Source organism: Balearica regulorum, chromosome 13, assembly GCF_011004875.1.
Source record: "Balearica regulorum gibbericeps isolate bBalReg1 chromosome 13, bBalReg1.pri, whole genome shotgun sequence".
Taxonomy (NCBI): domain Eukaryota; kingdom Metazoa; phylum Chordata; class Aves; order Gruiformes; family Gruidae; genus Balearica; species Balearica regulorum.
Window position 1 is genome coordinate 16437799 of NC_046196.1, and position 19482 is coordinate 16457280.

Here is a 19482-nt window from a genome sequence, read left to right on the forward strand (position 1 = left end):
CCAGTGGGTCAATAGGATATTAACTTGGGCTACATTTCACAAGCACTATTCAGACTTTCTAAATGGTCTATGTTGGTCATTTTTCCTGCTGAAATCATATATAGTTAAGTACATAATTACATGGACTAGAGAAATATTGTTATATATTTGAGTTATTAGGTATAGGACATGTAGTCATTCCTATCTAGTATTTTTATATTTTATTCTTATAATGTGTCTATCCCCTTCTCAAATATAATTATGGTGTACTTAGGCTAACACTGATAGTCAGGTTCCATGTGTAGTTTATTTATACCCAAACTGTAAACGTAATGAAATTTGGGATAACAGGATTTATAGCAGACATGCTAATGCATTTTGTAGTAGCATAAAAGGCAGCTCCACAAATGGAGGAAAATGCAGCTGCTGTGTATAGATAGCCACCTTGAGGATTAGCAGAGCATAACTTGGGTTTACTGCGTGCCCTTCTGCAAAATGAAGAAATGTAACGCACAAATCTTAGTATCTTTTCACCACTGCTTACTCTTTAAAAATTAATTATGGGTTTAAAATGGAAATCTGCATTTAAGAGACTAAACAAAATTATTAGTGTGAGCATTCACTTTGTAGTAGATAGAATCTCATTGTTTCCTCAGGAGTTTCCAATAAACTCCTGCTGGTTTCTGACACTCAGACTTGCGTCCTTTCCATCTTGCGCACATCCACAGTAACAGGAGCCTGTGTCGTGCCTTCCCATCTTCCTACCAAAAGCAGCGGTACTGACACATCCCTTCAGAGCTCAGGAGTGGGCACTCCAGCCCAGCGTGGGGCTGCGTTGGATCGGCTTATTGACCGTCCCTCTAGATTCTGGAGATCTATAGGGAACAGGATTAACAGGAACAGCCTTTACTTTAGCTAATGTTGAACTGCACAAGTTACTAAATTACATAAAAACAGGCACCAAAGGAATGTTAGAGATGTTAAGAAACTAGTAAAGTGTTTATTTGTATGTCAACATTATTGTAACCACCTTAGGTACATGACCATATGCTATTTTTTTTTTTTTTCCAAAGATGCTTCTTTGTAGGAAGTGCATTCCTAGCAGTACATTTCAGAAGCGATTTTAAAATGAAATTTAAAGCACCAGTTTAGAAAACTATGTGATTGAAAATATCTTCTAAAAAAGAAATGTTGTCTTCTGGAAACGCTGAATGCGTGAATAGAGCCTTTAAACATAACCGTCCTGTTGAGCAACTCTTTTCTATTCCGGAGTTCATTCTATCATTCATTATTTAACAAGAGTTCACTATATATAAAAAACACCAATGCTAAGTGGATAAAATAGAACAGCATTCAGGTGACAGTCACATTCAAAAGTAGGTCGGTTAAAGACGAGCTACATTTGGCTTTTATTAAATCAAATATTCAGTGACATTACTTACATTTCTTGAGAGTTAAAAGCATTTCAAAACTGGGTATTGAAGCCAGAGCAAGTCTGACATTCAACAACAGTCTCCAGGTAACTCTACAGCCACGTGCTTCGTGAGGAACACTTGAAATTACCCCCAAGTTTACTAAGCATTGAAAACGCAGTACGCTGGGGACAGCACGTTGTGTAACAGCACTGCGAAAATCACTCTTGCCACCTTCTCAAACACCAAAAGCCAACTGAATTCAGTTTTTAACTGGGAGAGGTTTTTGACTGCAAACTAGGCCGCTGTAAGTCCCGAGATCTCTCATTTTTCCGTCTCCACGCGTTCATTTGCAGGCCTGCCGCCTCGCCGGGTGGAAGGCAGCGCCTCGCCGCACCCGCCGCCTGCAGAGTCCCGCGGAGCGTCTCCCCATCTGCAGGGCCCGAGTCGCCAGCCGCGCCGCGAATCCAGACAAGGCACCGTCTCGGTTCACCCGACGTGAGTGCTAACCCGCTCCGGAAAGCCCCTCCCCGGGCGCGGCCCCGGCACACTGCCCCAGGCCGCCTTTCGCCGCGAGCCAACAGGCGGGACCGCGCTCCCCGGGCGAGCGACGCCCGCTCAGGCCACGGAGCTGGGCGCACACGTGCGCTCCTTCCAGAGAGTTCTGGAGAGAACCCGCCGGCCCTCGGGCGGCTGAGGCCCCGGCAGGCTTCTACCGCAGAGCCGGCGGCCGCCGCTCGGGGCTCGAGACCCGCTAGTCCTGCCTCTGCCGCCAATAGGGGCGCGCGCACGCGCCATCAAATCAGCCTCGCCGTAGCTCCCGACGTCCCGCCTTCACGCTCTGGGCGGCCAATCAGCGCCCTCAAGAGGGAGCGTTGCGCCAGCCGTCTCTTGCTGACCTCCCCGTCCCCTCCTCTACCGCTCATACAATCTTGATGGAGTGGTAACCTCCGAATTATCTTGTCACCTGGCGGCGCATTTCGCCAATAGCGCTACGAAGCGGTGGCGCCGGCGCGTTGTGATTGGCTGTGAGAGAGGCTAGGGGACGAGAGGGCGGGCCCGCCGGGGTAGCAGGGAGCGTTTCGCCGGCCGGAGCACTGGGCTGCTGTGACGACGATGGAGGAGCGGGGAGCGGCTCGGGCTGCCGCGGGGCTGTGAGCTGGCGCCGGGGAAGTCCCGCGGGCGGGGCGCCGAGGCCCGGAGCTGGGGATGCGGAGGTGAGCGAGTGAGGGACTGTGAGGGCCGGGTGCTGCCGCGGGACGTTGCTCGGCGCCGTCAGGTAGGGGTGAGGCGGCTGCGCGGCGCGGCCTGGCCCAACCGCCCCAAGCCGCTCTCCCCAGCTGTTTCCATAGCCGCCGGCCCCGCGCTGGAGGTGCGGCGATCGCTGCGGGCAAGGCCGCCCCGGCGGCGGCGGGGCGGTGGTGTCGGGCCGCGAGGGCCGACCGGCAGCGGGGCGAGGCCCGGCGGCCGGCTGGGTCGGGCCGGGCTCGGCTCGGCTCTCTCGGGGGTGGTGGTGGCTCCCGTTAGGGCAGTGCGGGGCCCCCGAGCGTGGCCCCTGCTGTGCGTTTCCCATAGTTCAGCGTTAAGCCCGCTGCTCCGACTTCAAAAATGTTCCGGGGCTTTCCTTCCCTGTTTTGCTCGTAACCGCCTAGAGAGGTAGAGAAAATTCTCAAAACTTGGCGGGGGGGGGGGGGGGGGGGGGGGGGGGGGGGGGGGGGGGGGGGGGGAGGGGAGGGCAGGGGGAAGAGTAATAATTGTTCTCAAAAGCTTAGCCTTGCATGGAGCCTCGTGACTTGCAAGTACATATGATGCATCTCACCTTGCTAGGTGATAAACAGATACATCACTCGTGCTGTTAAACACTCCAGTACCAATCAAAGTTAAATGTGATTTGGTTTTCATTTCAAAATCTGAACGTATGCATTTCATTTTATTGAGAGAATTTGCATATCATGTTGACAGAAGAGCTGTCTGCAGAACAGTGATGGTGGTGTATTGGAGTATGCTTGCCAAATCTAGTAATGCCAGAGTATTCTGATAGTTAATAATGATTTTTGTTCTTCCTCTAAAGTAGAATCTTTGAATCAAATTTATAATGTCTAACAAAATTTAGTGAGTTTTTCAGCTGCATTTTCTTCTAGAAATCATGTTACCAGTATGAACGTATTTGTATCAGACAATATTTCAGCTGCTGTTTTGAAGAAACAATTTCTCTTTTTCCACTCATGGCTTGTATTGCAGTCATGTAATTCTGTGTACATTGAGCTGCAACTAAATTTACTTGCTCCTAGTTTTAACCTTCCCTTGAAAATGATTTTTGGACTATTGAAGAACATAACTTTGCATCTCAGCTGTTTAAAACTTGGTATTTAAAGTGAAAGTTCTGTAAGAAACTGTACAATTTATTTTAGCCTCTTGATGTTATACTTTGAATCAGAGCTACAGACTTGTGTGTTCATGCTGAAACCTGATAACTGATTCAGGCATCTCTCTATAGTCATCATCTCATCTAAGGCTACTGCAGGGTAGAAACAAAGTTCTCGTATTTCAGAGCAAACTGTTTTTATGATTAGATGTCTCTCACTGTAGTGACAACAGTGACTCAAGACGGGGAAAAAAAGGAAAGTAGGAAGGCATTGAAGTTAGGTAGCTTATTATGGCCTACCTCTGACATTATTTTTAATGTGTTTTTCTTCCCCCCTCCCCCAAGTATGTAGTGTTGTGGCCATAACTATGTTTTCCTGGTGCTTCCCAAAATCCTTTGAGCATGGAAATAATTCAAGTAGTAGGTGGAGTAAAAGAATGCGATTAAACAGGCTCTGACACTTAAACATCCATGGTGATGGTCAAGTACTCTCTGGAATGCACAGAGTTTTATAGTTGCTGATATGTTGTGCAGTGTAATGATAACTTGTTGCTAAGCATAATTTGTTTGGTTCCCAAGTTAATTCATACTGAGATCTAATAGTTTATCCAGGTCTAGTCCGATACATGTGTGCTGTTTATTGAACAAGTATGCTTTACTCACAGAATAATCAATTCCATGGAAAATGACTCTAAAAAATAATCTTAAAAATCAGTGGTTTATGTACGTATATTTCTTATGTATTGCCAGAACTTAACATCCTTTGTAGCAAGCTTTTTTTATGCTGTTAAAATACAATTCACCGTTTTTATTATTATAAAAGGAGGAGATTTGGTTTTTAGAGCTATATATTTTTGTTGTCAGGGGACAGTGGTGGTAGATAAGTTTGTAAAGGAAGGTATTTTATATAGTGATAATGAACTTTCCCATAATGGAAAGCCTGTTGGTACTGTATTTCAGTGGCTTAATAACATCTCTGCGGGTGACAAGAACTTTGAAAGTCTGACCGTGCACCATATAAAGTTAGTGTTATATAATCTAACTGCAGCTGTTAACATGTTTTCACACTGAATTCTTTACCACTAAATACGTGCAGATTACATAATATTGCAGCAGTGGACCTGCAAGCAGGGTATACTTCTTAAAAAAAATTGATGTGATGTTATATTTTTAATAAAAATTATGGGTTTTTTAAGCTCTTGAGCAGACTTCTCTGTTAATGTATTGTTTCCATACATACTTACTAAAATTAAAATGAATTATTTCTAAAAGTGAAATAGGAAAGGCCATGATCCTTGTAACGTCAGAGATACTTGTTTGCAGCGTATTGGAGGTTGATTAACTTTGTAGACTGGCTTGCAAAAAGGAAAGTTCATCAGCCTTTGAAAGCTGAGAACATAAAATGGAACTATGAAGAACGAGACTACCAATTTTTTTTCCCCAGTGTCTGGAAAATGTAAGAAGAGGGAACTAGACAGAAGTTGGATGAAACTCTATTTTAATTTCTGAGTAGACTTATAAAAACTAATGCTCATTTAATCATGTTTCCTTTGGGGGGAAGATCCTGTTGTGTTCTTCTTCAATTCCCATATAAAACATTACTATTTCAATCCGAAACTGATATCAGACTTTCTTGTTAATCATCAATAGACATTAAAGCCCATTTATGTGTATCAAATAAAAGTGAAGAAAAATATTTTTAACTTGAAAACAGATTGACAGTCTACCAGACTTTATCTCAGTGAGGTCTGAAACTGTCCAGATTCTGTCCCTCAGATGTTCATTACTTTGCAGATGGAAACATTTTAAACCACATAATTCCCGTGAGCTGCTGCAGCAGTGGTGTCAAAGTGCGATGATGACATTGACACCCATGTGTAACATCTGTGAAGATGAGAAACATGCTATATTCAGAGTTTGAATGGCTGTACGGTACAAGAGCCTCGTTAGGAGGCTCAGCGAGTCAGCACAGAAATGTGTGAATTCCTAGTAGCTGAAAGATGCTACTTTGCATAAATTTTAGGTCTTCTGTTGTTAATACTTTTCTTTGGGTGAAAGAGTTTTGTTAAATATTCTTTTTGTTTAAAAAGAGATCATGAAAATAATTACAGTACTGCTGGATGCCATTGCTTTCTGATAGCTTCTGAAGCTGGGATCAAACTCAGTAGGAGAAATAGCAATAGATTTTGTGGTATTTGAATGCAATCAGAGAAAAGATCTGGAGGAATAGGGTAACAAGACAAGGCACAAGGACAAAGAGTATTTGCTTTTTATTTACTGAAGCTAAATCCATAAATAATCATTGAGATTCTCCTTTAGCTGAATGCAAACTGTGGCGTCACAGATTACTAACAGGAAAATTTACGTGACAATATATTCTTAACTTGTATGCTACCCTTTTCTGTTATCTTTAGAAGAAGAGCAAATCCTGTTAAGGTACTGCGGATCTTTCTTCATGTATCCAGTAGGATCTAAACTGTAGAAATATATATGTGTGTATGTGTTTTACTTTTTTATCTGCTACCATGTGAAATGACGTATTTTCAAATTGTTCTTGTTTCGTTTATTGGTTGAGAACTGTAATTCGTATAATGATGTTTAACTAAGGTGTTTTCTTCCAGGGTATTTTAATAACCGGAAGTGATATATTTCCTACTTTGTTGAAGTGAATTATCTTTCTAAAATGATTTAAAAAAAAAAAAGCCTCCAGGTTTTTCTTCCAAATTGCATGTGGCAATGCTGGTGCAATTTGTTTTTCATACGTTGTTCATTGCTTACTGGAACTGTCCATTTCTGTTATTTAAAGAAATGGCTGTTATAAATTACTAAAGTTTCCATTTTCTGTTGCTATATTACATTGACACAATTTTCTACTTCACTAAATCAAAATGTTGTGTGGGATGACAGATGCAGTACACTTTGTCGGAAATAAGTAGTCACTAAGGATGGGAAAATGTCTTTGTAGCGGAAAGCTTCCATAAAATACTGTTTGTAAACTTAAGCAGGATATTTATTCCTGTTCATCTGAAATTAACATTTCTCTTCCCTTTCACTTATGTGTGTTTTCTGCATTTCATTATAATTTTTCCATAGTCCCTTGCTTTAAGGAACTAGAGACGGAAAGGAAATACACAGCAATAACAAGTAGAAACGGGTATGTCCGTGCTCACAGTACTGTGGCTGTTTTGTGACTATGTTCACTGTCTCAGATTTTGCTGAACTATTTTTACTCTGTAGGAGGAGTGGGGCTGGTCACAGATTTAAATGATTGTCTGTTGTTTTACTTAAGACTAGCTGTAGTTCCCCAATTTAATTTTGCCTCTTTTTTTTAATTTTAATTCTAGGCTTTCTGCTTTGGATTTGGTTCTTTACAAAATGAATATTGCATTGTTTCACAAAGGTTGGACGCTGCAGTAGGATTTGTCACGATCAGAGCGTTTAAATCAACAGCTTTTCTTCAAGACTTCTGTGCAGCTTTTAAAGTTTTAATCACAATGAATTCGGGCTTATGGAGTCAAGAAAAAGCAAGTTCATCCTATTGGGAAGAGCGGATCTTTTACTTGCTTCTCCAAGAATGCAGTGTCATAGACAAGCAGACTCAAAAGCTCTTGAAAGTGCCCAAAGGTAGCATTGGGCAGTTTTTCCAAGACCGTTCTTCTGTGGGACACTCCAGAAATATTCCTTGTAAAGGCAAGAAACTGCAGATTGGATTAAAGATTCTGGAACAACCTCATGCAATCTTGTTTGTGGATGAGAAGGATGTTATAGAAATAAATGAAAAACTAGCTGAGTTGCTTTTGGCCATTACTAACTGTGAGGAAAGATACAGTCTGTTTAAAAGCAAAAGCAGGTTAACGAAAGGCATCCAAATAGATATTGGCTCACCTGTTAGAGTACAGTTGAGATCAGGAGATGATAAATTTCCTGGAGTTGTTCGCTTCAGAGGACCTTTATTGCAAGAAAGGTCCCTGACAGGAATATACTTTGGAGTAGAGTTGCTGGTAAGTCCCTTGCTAAGGGAGAGCTTCATATATATTTTATAAGATGAGCTAAAAATCTTTTTAGTTTAAAGAGGCAGTCATAATATATTTTTTTTCCCTAGAAATATCATTACCCCTAAAAATTCTGTAACCTTCAGTCTTTTCATAAGTATTTTTATTAAATACCTGTGAACACACCATATCACATCAGCCTTGTATTCTACATGTTAAGTGAAGCTTGATGAGGTGCATGAGCTGGCAAAAACACTTGAACATACTTTGACTCTTCCAGCCTAGAAAAATTTAATTACTTCCATCCCCATTGTGGCAAATATCTGACTCGGATCTCTGAGTACTTTGTTTTTCCTTGCATGTGGCAGGATACAATCCATAAATGCAGGCTTGTATTTTAGGGCTGCTGGATTTGTAGAGCCCTAAAAGTCAAATAGCAACTAATTAAGATAGATAATGTTGCTGTTGTGTGCCTCTAGTGAGGTATTTCTGCAAAATTAATGTCAACCATAAGCTTTTGAAGGATTAGATTCAGGAGACTGCCATTCATGTATTAGAAGTATATTTTTCAAAGTCCTCTTTAAACTTTTCCCAGATTCTTTGCAATTCCCACTAACAACCCCAGGGAGTATCAGGCCCAAACCCTTGTGAAAATCAGCTCTCTTTATTTGGCATCTAAGTGGAATTCTTGAATGCTTAGCGTTATGTCTAGTATGAAGTAGTCTTGTCTTGATCTGGCAAAAATTTGATGATGGAAGCAAGATTTGCACCTGAAGAAAACATGCTTGTCTGAGTAAAAAGGCTTCAGCCTGCAGCTACTCTGTAATCTAATGACATTTTACTGATTATTCCCCTTAGATAGGGTGTATATTTGGCACAAATTCTGGCAATAGAATTCTCCCAATATAATGATAGTTCATCAGGCAGCAAATTCTTACTGCAATTTCTTCAAAACACTGGATTATGTTACCGCTTTTGTAGTAGTCTGCTTTTGCACAAAATACGTTTCTTTTTTTTCTTTTTTTTTTTTCCTTTTTTCCTCCTCTGACACTTAGGAAGAAGGTCGTGGTCAGGGCTTTACTGATGGACAGTACCAAGGCAAGCAACTTTTCAGATGTGATGAAGATTGTGGGGTTTTTGTTGCTTTGGACAAACTGGAGCTGGTGGAAGATGATGACAATGAACTGGAAAGTGACTATGCAGCTCCAGTTGACGCAATGCAGGTAGAACTTCCTCCTCTGGAGATCAACTCCAGGGTTTCTCTGAAGATAGGAGAGAGTATAGAGTATGGGACAGTTATATTCTGTGATGTCTTACCAGGAAACGAAAGTTTAGGATACGTTGTTGGAGTGGACATGGTAAGAAAATAATCTGACTTTAATAACTTTTGCATGTGTGTTAGCTAGTAAATTACATGCAATATAGAAGAAGAAATATTATCGACAAGCTACTTCAGCGGAGGCTGACCTAAAATGAGAAATAAACACTTGTGTTCAAAGATGCCCCTTGGTGGTAATTGTTTTCTGGCGTCAAGTAAATGATATCCTATTTGATGCTAAACAGTTCAGGAGCAATACTCTGGTTACTCTGAGGAGCCTCCACTGAGCTACTTGCAATGTTAGATGTCAGTCTTGAAGTAAGAGTTGAGTGTTTGTCTTGTGAGACTGGCTTTGTTTTTGCCTTTTTTAAAAGTAGGCTGGATGCATTTTTCTTTGTTAGCTGTTTTTAGTTGATCTTTCAAGAAAATGAGAAGCTTGTCATTAAAAATTATTTCTTGTAACTTGAATTTTTAAAATGAACAGCTCTCAAATTTTTGGTAGTTAAAGAGTGTTTTGTTTTTGTAGATCAGGTGCTTCTATTTTCTTGATTGCAGTAGCTCTTGCTTAACAGTGCACTGGAATTGTTCTAACTTATTTATAAATAATGGATTTTAGTAGAGGAATGCTTGTTAAAATAGGAAATATTTCTCAAAAGAACAGTTTTTAAGTTTACGTTTGTCTTTAAAGACTGTAATGTTTGGCTGTTCTAAATACAAAGTTTGTTACAGGAAAACCTAGATGTTGTCAAACCTTTCATTTTCCTACTTTTTACGTTCCTAAAGACACGTGTGTATTCTGTACGATGTAAATCTTCTCTTGGGATACATGTAACATGTTTTTCTATTTTTAGGATAATCCAATTGGAAACTGGGATGGAAGATACAATGGAATACAGCTGTGCAGTTTTGCAAGTGTGGAAAGTACACTTCTTTTGCATATCAATGATGTTATTCCAGGTATGCTCTGCTTTCTTAACCAGAAGGCAAACTTTGATAACATCTCAACCTAGGCAGAGTTATATAATTAAAACAATACTGCAAAACTAATATCCTAAATTCACTTGAATTGGCTTAGCCTTCTGTGTTATACTTCTCTTCAGTTTCCTCCTCCTTTTGTTACAGTCTCACTAGTAGGTTTAATATTGAACAAAATCCATGTCAAATTGTATAGTATTTACAATTCTATATGGTGGTATAGTATGCATGAATATGTGAACGTCTGTAGCAGGAATCTTTTTATTGAATGTTGTTCAATTTACTTCAGGAGTTAAAATATCTTGGCTCAGAAAGCTGTTCTGTGTTTTGAAATGTCAAGTATTATTTATGCGTTCAGTGAGTGAATACTTTAATAGCAAGACTGTGGAAAAAAATCACTATCTGCGGTAATTCACTGAGTAGTGTTAATTTGTAACCACTACAATCCTCCGATTCCTTTCCTGAAGAAAGAAAAAAGTTTTGTGTAAGACTTTTGTTGGTGGCCTATCCGAAGACAGGTACTAATGAGTGTGCAGTCTTGTACAGCCTATAGTCTGTAACTGTTGCCCTGTCTGTTCATTTTGGCTAACTTTTCTTATGTTCACCTCCTAAGTGTGAGTTTAGTTGAGATGCATGTTTTGTATGAATTCTCTCTCCTTCTCCTTCTCACTTCGTGGGGACTTCTCCATTTGTTGTAGATGTGTTGGTAGAAAACAAAGTTTGGAATTTCATGCATCTGTTTCCTATAATGGAAGCAAGCACGTATTGAAGAATGTGAAGTCAATCTATTTGATGTGTCCAAGAAATAATGGTGACTTAAAGTAATTGCTGATGTGATAGAAACAAATCATATATATGTAAAATGTTGGTTATGTGCAAACAAGGTTTTGCTCCACTCAGTTTTAAAACTTGCGATGCTAGACCTTGGTTCAGTTATGTTTCAAGTTGAACTTCTCTGTAACATAGTAAAAGCATAGAAAAGGGAAGCTAATATTCTCTTCATATACCATGTCTTAGAGAATGTGTCACAGGACAGGAGACCTCCTAAGCTTGCCTATACCTCAAGAGGTGGTGGTGACAAAAGCTTGTTCAATCACAGTAAGCCAAAGGCTACAGGTACGTATGGGAAGTGATTTTCTTTACCTATGTAAGATTACAAATTTCTGTTGCCTGGCATTTTCTATCACTTCATTAATTATTTCAGTTAAGTATCAAGTTAAATTTCTCTGGAGTATTAGTATGAATTTATTTAATCATAGTAAAGATGGTAGACAGTTTAAGATTGCTCAAAACACCTTCACTTTCATGAAAAATAGTTTGAGGTTTAGCAAAAATTCAAGAACATATTACTTAGTTGTGTAGTGTAACCAGTTCAGGGCTGTATTCTGTCTTTCTAAAAGCGTGGTGTTTTGTTTAAATAAATAGTTTGTTGTTGTCTTCTTTCTGCAGGACTAGAAACTTCCAAATTTTTAGCCCAGGAGCAGATCTACTTAAGAGTGAATGTGTTAATTTTGCTGTGATTCAAAACCAAAATTGAATTTCCCCAAATACAAACTTCTTTTGACGCTGGTTTTGTCCAGGTCTGAAAATCCTCCCAGGGAAAAAAATCAGAAGGGAAATATTTTTTCTTTTTTTTTTTTTTTTTTTTTTTAAAGGCAGAAATCAAAATTCAGTGTCTTTTGAGTTTACTAGTGGCTATTTTGGGTTGTACTACACTAATACAGTATATTCTGTAAGCTTTCATTCTATCTAACATTGGATTCTGGCAGAGGTGGTTGTCACTGAAGTAACTGCGGTTACATGTTGGCACAAGTTATAGCTGTGTGGAATTGGATTGGTAATTTATTTGTCCTCTCTGAATTTTTTTTTTTTTTTCCCTCCAAAACCAAAGTGTCGTGGTTTAACCCAGCAGGCAGCTAAAACAACCGCACAGATGTTTGCTTACCCTCTCACCCCAGAGTGGGATGGGGGGGAGAGTCAGAAAGAAAAAGGTAAAACTTGGGGGTTGAGATCAAGACAGTTTAATGTGACAGAAAAGGAAGATGATGATACTACTACTACTAACAGACTATAAAAGGGAATGATGCACAGCACAATTGCTCACCACCCACAGAGCACCGATGCCCAGCTAGTTCCCAAGCTGCAGTCCCAGCCTCCAGACAGCTTCCCCAAAGTTATATACCGAGCATGATGTCATGTGGTATGGAATAGTCCTTTGGCCACTTTGGATCAGCTGTCCTGACCATGTCCCCTCCCAGCTTCTTGTGCACCCCCAGCCTCCTTGCTGGCGGGGCAGTATGAGAAGCTGAAAAGTCCTTAACTTGGTGTAAACATTGCCCAGCAACAACCCAACCTCAGTGCGTTATCAGCATTATTCTCATCCTAAATCCAAACCACAGCAGCATACCTGCTACTAGGAAGAAAATTAACTCTATGCCAGCCTGCTGTACACTGAATCTCAAATGCTTTCTTATACCCATAATTTTTATAGTAATGAAAAATTTGCACTTGAGGGGTATTTTCTGCCTGCTTTTCAGGTTGGTGACTTGAAAGTTGAGCATTGAGGATTAAGTTGGTTTGGGGTAAACTACTACCTTGTTGCAAGCTTAAAACTGGGAGAACTCTGGGAGAGTTTGCTGCTTTGTGGAAAGGCAGTTATGGCTTCTTCAAAGTATAGTAACAAATTTATACTATGAAATAAGAGCATAGCTAACGTTTTGTAAATAGAGATTAATCTCTTCAGTAAAATGTGTTGTTTTCCAGGACCTACCTCTGAATCTGGAAATAGAAACAGATCTGAAGTCTTCTACACATTAAATGGCTCATCAGTTGACTCTCAGCCACAAACGAAAACAAAACCTCCATGGTATATTGATGAAGGTAAAAAAAAAATTATAGTCTTTTAAGTAGGCATACACTTTCTGTGGAAAAAAAAACCAAAGAAAAACCCCCAAACAAATAAAAACCAAAAAACCCCTAGAGTGTATTGATGTTCTTCAAATAAAACAAGTATGAGTTTAAATCTAAAACAGTTTGAATATGTTGTCTTAGTGGAAGATGTACTATATTATAAAAAACATCTTGGAACACCCATGAAAATATACTCTGTCTTATTTGACAGACCTGTTGTTTTATCCTGCATGTAGGAGATTACATTCTTGGCATCGTATGCGAAGCTCTGTGGGAATGCGTGTGTCTTGCAGGCAAAATAAAAGCCGAGGCTTGGAAGGAAGATATTCCTTGTAGCCAAGTACACGGAGTAATTTTATTTTGCCTTTTTGTAACTAATGTTACAGATCTAAGGGAACTGTAATGTTCTGACATGCCAGGTAATCAGTCTGGAAGTAGGGGGAAAAAAATAATCTGACTAAGCATAAATGATTTTTCAGTATTTTTAAAAGTTATTTAAATTCTAATGAGTATGGACGCACATACCCCATAAGGATCAATATCTTGATTTGCTTCCAGATCTAATTGTTTTTTTTATTTTATTTTTTTTTTCCAAAGTGTGGCTGGCTGGCTTAGTGACTGAAGGGATAAATACTAAACTGATAATGTTAATTTACAATGGAAACCTATTGCAGTGGTAGCCTTTGAATTCCATGAACCATAAAAGAAAATGGGTTAAAATTGTTCTTGATTGCCTAACAGATGTTGTTCCAACAGCTTGGAACTCTGTTTAAATATTAGTTATAGTTATAATTAAATATTATAATGTTTAAAATAAAAAAGGTAAATAACCTATCTAGGAAGGACTATGAAAGTAAAGGATTAAATAATTTTTTTTTAATTTTTGGGCATTAACTTCAGTTAATAAAACAGCATAGGGAGAAGAGGCGATGAAGAAGAGGCTTTTGCTCTGTGAATACCAATTGTGTATTAGAGATGATGTAGAGAGACAAGAGAAGATACAGAACACTTGTGCTATTACATCTAGTTATGATCTCATTTATCAAGCACTGCATTAGTCATGACTTATTTAAATCCTTTATTCTGTATAGATAGATTCCTTGTGTTAGAACCAAAGTATTGTGATAGAGCCAGGGGATAAACACTCTTCCATTTGCAAATCATGTCTGCAAGCAATTACTCGTCTCTGTATAAACTGTGAACCAAATCCTTTCCTCAGTCATACTGACTAGCGAGTTCTTCCTAGTTTTGCCCATTACAGACTTAATCCTTGGGGCTGTTAACTTGTATTCAAAGAAAAATTCAAATGTGGGGGTAAAAAAATAAAGTTTTCAATCTAAACGTTCCTGTAGTTTTTGGCTAACATCTCCTTTCTCAGTGCTGTTCGTTTCCATTGGTTGTGGTAAAAGTGGTATGGCTACAGCAGTGTCGTGTCAGCCAGTTCTGTCCAGGGTTGCCAAGTGACAAAAGCCTTCCTACGTGTCCCCAGCTGTTAGTGCCCCCTATACAGGGGACACAATAAATCAGATGTGGTTGCAGATAGCTGTCAAACCAATGAAGTGTAAGTCTTTCCTTTTTTGAGATGGGGGGGAAAAAAAGCCTGTATCATTTACTAACATCTTGGTTTTGATTTTAACAGTTGCTGAAGACCCTGCAAAATCACTTACTGATTCATCTCCTGGATTTGGGCATTCTTCACCACCACTGCAGCCACCTTTAACAAACTCTGTGTCTACAGAAAATAGATTTCACTCCCTCCCTTTTAGCTTGACAAAAACGTCAAGTACTAATGGTACTATTGGACATAGTCCTCTCTCTCTATCTGTTCAGTCAGTCATTGGTGATGTAAATACTACGGCTAACCAGGAGAGTCCATCAACAGCAGGCCCAGTTGGGAACTCACATGGTCTTGAAGCAGGTTCCTTGGCTGAAGTTAAAGAAAATCCTCCATTCTATGGAGTAATCCGCTGGATTGGTCAGCCCCCTGGAGTAAACGAAGTATTAGCTGGACTGGAACTGGTAAATATAAATTGTAGTTCGTATTAATTACACGTTACTAGTCTTCTTCGTGAGGATGGGTGTCTGTGTACTTTGCAAAAGCAGTCAGTCTGGAGGAATTTGCCCAAGCAGGTCACCATGTGATCTTAAAACATAGCTAAATTCTTAGATGACCTCCAACTTTGGCTGCCTTAGACTCTGCTCTGTTAATAGGCTCTGAGATGGGTTTATGTCACAATAAGTAATTGAATTTTTTTGAATGGTCACTTACTTACTTTAAAGGAGCACCCTTTGCTTACGTTATGAAGATTTTAATTGGAAAAAACCCAACTGTATGTAATGGTTCTTTATGTAAAATGCCCTGGCTATAAGGGTCTTTACTGAATATCAGTTTTTTGTTTGGTTGGTTTTTTGCATACCAGCAAACAGGCAGTGTCAGAGTTGACTGTCAGAGTCATAACACTGTTTTTGATAATCGATGGTAGTGATATTGTTGATTTGACAGCCATGTGCTTTATGTGTTCCTGTGGGCCCTTTGTAAATGCACAGTTACTGAAAACATGAATTGCTGTTACGTACTGACACCTACTCTGTGGCAGCTGCTGCCAAGGTTGTGACTGACTATCAGTTAAATTAATGTGTACGCAATTAGGGAGATGGGGTTCTTTATTTTGGGAAAATATTAAATGAATTTTCAGATAAAGCAGTGTACAATTATGTAAATCAACAAACATCTTTAGCAAAGTAGGTAAGAATGTGACTGGAATTTCAGCTGTTACAAAAAATCTTGATGCTTGTGGATTTTTTGGGTGAAGCTCAAGCTGTGGTTTGCCACAGGTGTTCTGGGACTGCATCTTAGGATGCCTTGTGCTAAATTGGGGTCTTGGACTTGCCTGTCATGCGTTTCTGCGTTAAAACCTAGCAGTTGTTAGTAAGCAGGCAATATACCTTAAATCATGTTATCAAAGACAAATAATGATAACTTGTTATTTTTCATACCTAGTTTGTGTTGTCTTTTTTTTTGTGCGTTTCGAAGCAGATATTTTTCTTGTGCAGGCCACAGTCCCACTGGAAGTATTCACAGTACCCCGTGCTTGGTGATTTTAATTGAGTTTTAAAAGGTGCTCGATAGAGCATGTGTTCGCTTTCTAACTACAGAGGGAATCTGGAGTGACTAGCTAGCTTAGTTAAGTTCCTAATATTGACTAGGTTTAATTCTCACTCTCTGCTCCCACCTCCCCCAAGCTGCTTCTGATGGAATTTTTGTTTTATTTTGGATGGAGTCAAAGTTTAAGCATGAAGAAAAAAGGTGCCACTCTTAATTTCCTCAATAAATCCAGTTGAAGAACACTTCAGCTGAAGCTTTGTATACTAAAATATAGGAACATTGTATATCAAGCTTCAGGGTACCTGAAGGGTGACTTATGGGTAGATACTTTATCAAATATCTTACTGCAGAATTGTAGAAATAAGAAAAATAATGAATTCTCACTTGAATTTTCAGGAAGATGAATGTGCAGGTTGTACAGATGGAACGTTTAAAGGAACTCGATATTTCACTTGTGCTCCAAAGAAAGCTCTTTTTGTTAAACTCAAAAGCTGCAGGCCAGATTCCAGGTTTGCCTCGCTACAGCCCGTTTCCAACCAGATTGAACGCTGCAACTCTCTAGGTACTGACCTTCTGCTTATTACTTATTTATCAGCTGGGAACTGACCTGGGTTTTAGTTTCATTTATTCCTGCAATAAATTCTTTGTACTAAACACTTGAAAAAATCTGTACAGATATTACTTAAATGAGATTAATGAATAGAAGATCAGTCTGTACAGAACATAATACGTCTATGGATTTTTTTTTTTATGCTTTAAAATGAGAAAATGTTCATATATTTAAAGATGTTTCATAAAATTAAGGGATTTTTTTGTTATGCTGTACATTCTTTACTTTAGAAGTTGTAAAGCAATCTTGCTGAAAATGGTATTTGTAAATCCAGCAATATGTGATTGCATTAGCAGAAATAAAGATGGGGTTTTTTCTGTAATGCCAAATTATTTTTTTTTAAAACCTAGAAAAGTATGTATTTTTATGGTGGAAGTTAGTGGTGAAAAAACTCACTTCTTTTTTTCTAACTTCAAATATTATAGATTTCTTGGGTCATGTCGTATTGCCTGGGACAACAGCAAAGAAAAAAAAGTGCCTGATACTTGTAAGATAGTGTGAACGGGGCATTTATAATGAGAACTTCATTCCTACTGGATAAAATTAATTCAGTGCTGCAGGCTTTTTGAAGCACTCTAATGTGCATTGTCAGTGGAATGTAAGGCCTTGTTCATTCTCTGGAAGACAGTGAGTCTCAGCTATAATAAAGTGCTATTCTAGTCCAGAGAAGGAATGCTTACACTAAGGCAGCAACTTAGGTATAAAACATTAATAGGAAAATCTCAAGGGGGATAAAATTTGAGGCTTTAAAGTGTCTTTTGAAAAAAAAAATTTCAGCCTTTGGAGGTTACTTAAGTGAAGTGGTAGAAGAAAACACTCCTCCAAAAATGGAAAAAGAAGGTTTAGAGACAATGATTGGAAAGAAGAAAGGTATCCAGGGTCATTACAACTCCTGTTACTTAGACTCCACCTTATTCTGGTAAGTTCATAATTTGTATAGTGGCATCCCATGCTAGAAATGCAGAACACGTGATCTTTGTTGTAATGACTGTCTGTCTGTATTATTGTGCAGCTTACAAAGTCGTGCACTGCAATCTTTGACACATTTCTATGCTACTTCAATTTGAACAAGTTCTGCAGCATTCACTGCATAACATGAAGCGCTAATTGTGTCCAAATGGTACTGGCCGTTATGTATCTCTGCTCTTTTTGACTGAGTCCCTGGACTGTAAATAGTTGAAGGATGAAAGAGCACACAGGCTGGGGGGTGGAGGAAGGGAAATATCTCTTTTAACTTATTTGCAGAATCCTGCCTTGGCAACTGGTTTTGTACTGTGCTGCAGAAAGGATACTGGGTTAAGAGTGGAATTTAACTACTTAGTACAGCTGCGTTGTCTTCTGTCCGTAACTATCTCTTTTTGAGTTTGTTTAATTCTTCCTGTGGCTTTGCTTGGTTTGTCTTAGGTTGCTCAGGCATCTGAATGGTTGTATCTTCCAGAATCAAAGCAGCCTTCCTTTTCTTTTTTTCTTTGTAGCCTGTTTTCTTTTAGCTCTGTTTTGGACACTGTGTTACTCAGACCTAAAGAAAAGAATGACGTAGAGTATTATAGTGAGACTCAAGAGCTGTTGCGGACAGAGATTGTGAATCCTCTGAGAATGTAAGTAAAGACATGAACTGGTCTCTTGTCGATGTAAATTTTACACTGGATCCTGCAGTGTATGCATTCCTATGGCAAACCTGAAAAGTTTGGCTAGCTGCTGCTTCCAATCCGTTCAGGGTTTTTTTTTGAGTATTTTTACTTGTTCTTCATGGTAAATTTATGAGTGCTAACTGGAAATAGTTATTCATTGTTTGGTGATAAAATATTTTCACTAGTTTCTATTTGGAAATGCAATCGGTATAAAGCTATTGTAAAATTTGTATAGATATGAATACAAAAGCATTGATAAATATAAGTTATGTTCGTTCACAACATTCATATTTACATGTTTTTAATGCTGCTGTTCTTGACAAGAAGCATTTGGGTTATCTCATGTGGAGTTTCACCATTTAATTTTTACACACATGGTCTGCAAGTGGTCAAAGCACTTTTCATTAAAAGACCTTAACAGGAGCTTTGTAATTTCTTAGGTACAATGAACAAAGGAAATATGGCTAAAATCAGCATGAAAAGTTATTTGTTTTTAGCTCAGGTTTTTTGTTTTGTTTTGTTTTTTTTTTTAAACATGCAGATAATACAGTTGTAGTTCTGAAATTCTGTGGGCCGTCACTGAACAATTTTTCACAAAGGTTTTCTTTTGATTCCTGAAATGAAATGCTGGCTTCTGAACTCTTGTTCTTGTAGGGGTGTGTGTACTGTGCCTGGTGTGTTCCAGGTTCTGTGGTGTAAGTAGTAGGATACACACACCAAGTAACAGACATCTCAAGTGGCCAAGACGATCAAAAGTCTTACTTCTCCTACTTTTCCACCATGCTTAAAACTTTCTTTGTACTTTTTGTAAAGTTTTAGAGGAAAAGAATGAATGCTCAAAACTTCAGCTTATATGGTCAGCAGTACAGTTCTGTATCTCTTTCTCAGATACTGAAATAATTTTTTAACGACTCCCACAGTGCTGTTGTTATGGGACAATCTGAAAATGATGTATTAAGTGGTGCAAATTAGAGTGAAAACAAATCAAAAGTAATTGACTGACAAATCAGAAAACAGTTATCCTGGTAAGTTAATGTTTAAAAAGAGCTCTTAAAGGTTATGCAAGAACATTGAGCACTGCACTAAATTTAGACTGCATTAACAAAACTGGAAGTCAGATTGAATATGAGGAGTCCATACATTAGTTTTGAAGAAATACTGTACAGAAAGAAGGATCTGAGAGC

At 39.0% G+C, this 19482-nt stretch overlaps 1 protein-coding gene across 6 annotated transcripts in view; it reads left to right on the plus strand.

Annotated features, from left to right (window-relative positions):
* The first annotated feature begins 2438 nt into the window (after positions 1–2438).
* The window catches only part of CYLD (CYLD lysine 63 deubiquitinase), a 28822-nt gene continuing 11778 nt past the window's right edge, over positions 2439–19482 (plus strand). Inside the window, exons 1-12 of one of the 6 annotated variants that reach the window (XM_075766006.1) lie at positions 2456–2608; positions 6171–6252; positions 6850–6910; positions 7101–7757; positions 8804–8971; positions 9918–10023; positions 11059–11157; positions 12805–12921; positions 14591–14970; positions 16454–16619; positions 17445–17586; positions 18143–18265. In XM_075766006.1, the coding sequence (XP_075622121.1) occupies positions 7251–7757; positions 8804–8971; positions 9918–10023; positions 11059–11157; positions 12805–12921; positions 14591–14970; positions 16454–16619; positions 17445–17586; positions 18143–18265 (1808 nt within the window). In that variant the 5' untranslated portion in view covers positions 2456–2608; positions 6171–6252; positions 6850–6910; positions 7101–7250. Of the gene's footprint in view, positions 2609–6170; positions 6253–6849; positions 6911–7100; positions 7758–8803; positions 9107–9917; positions 10024–11058; positions 11158–12804; positions 12922–14590; positions 14971–16453; positions 16620–17444; positions 17587–18142; positions 18266–19482 lie in introns of all 6 variants that reach the window. The other 5 variants (XM_075766004.1, XM_075766003.1, XM_075766005.1 and 2 more) reach the window with 5 other exon arrangements.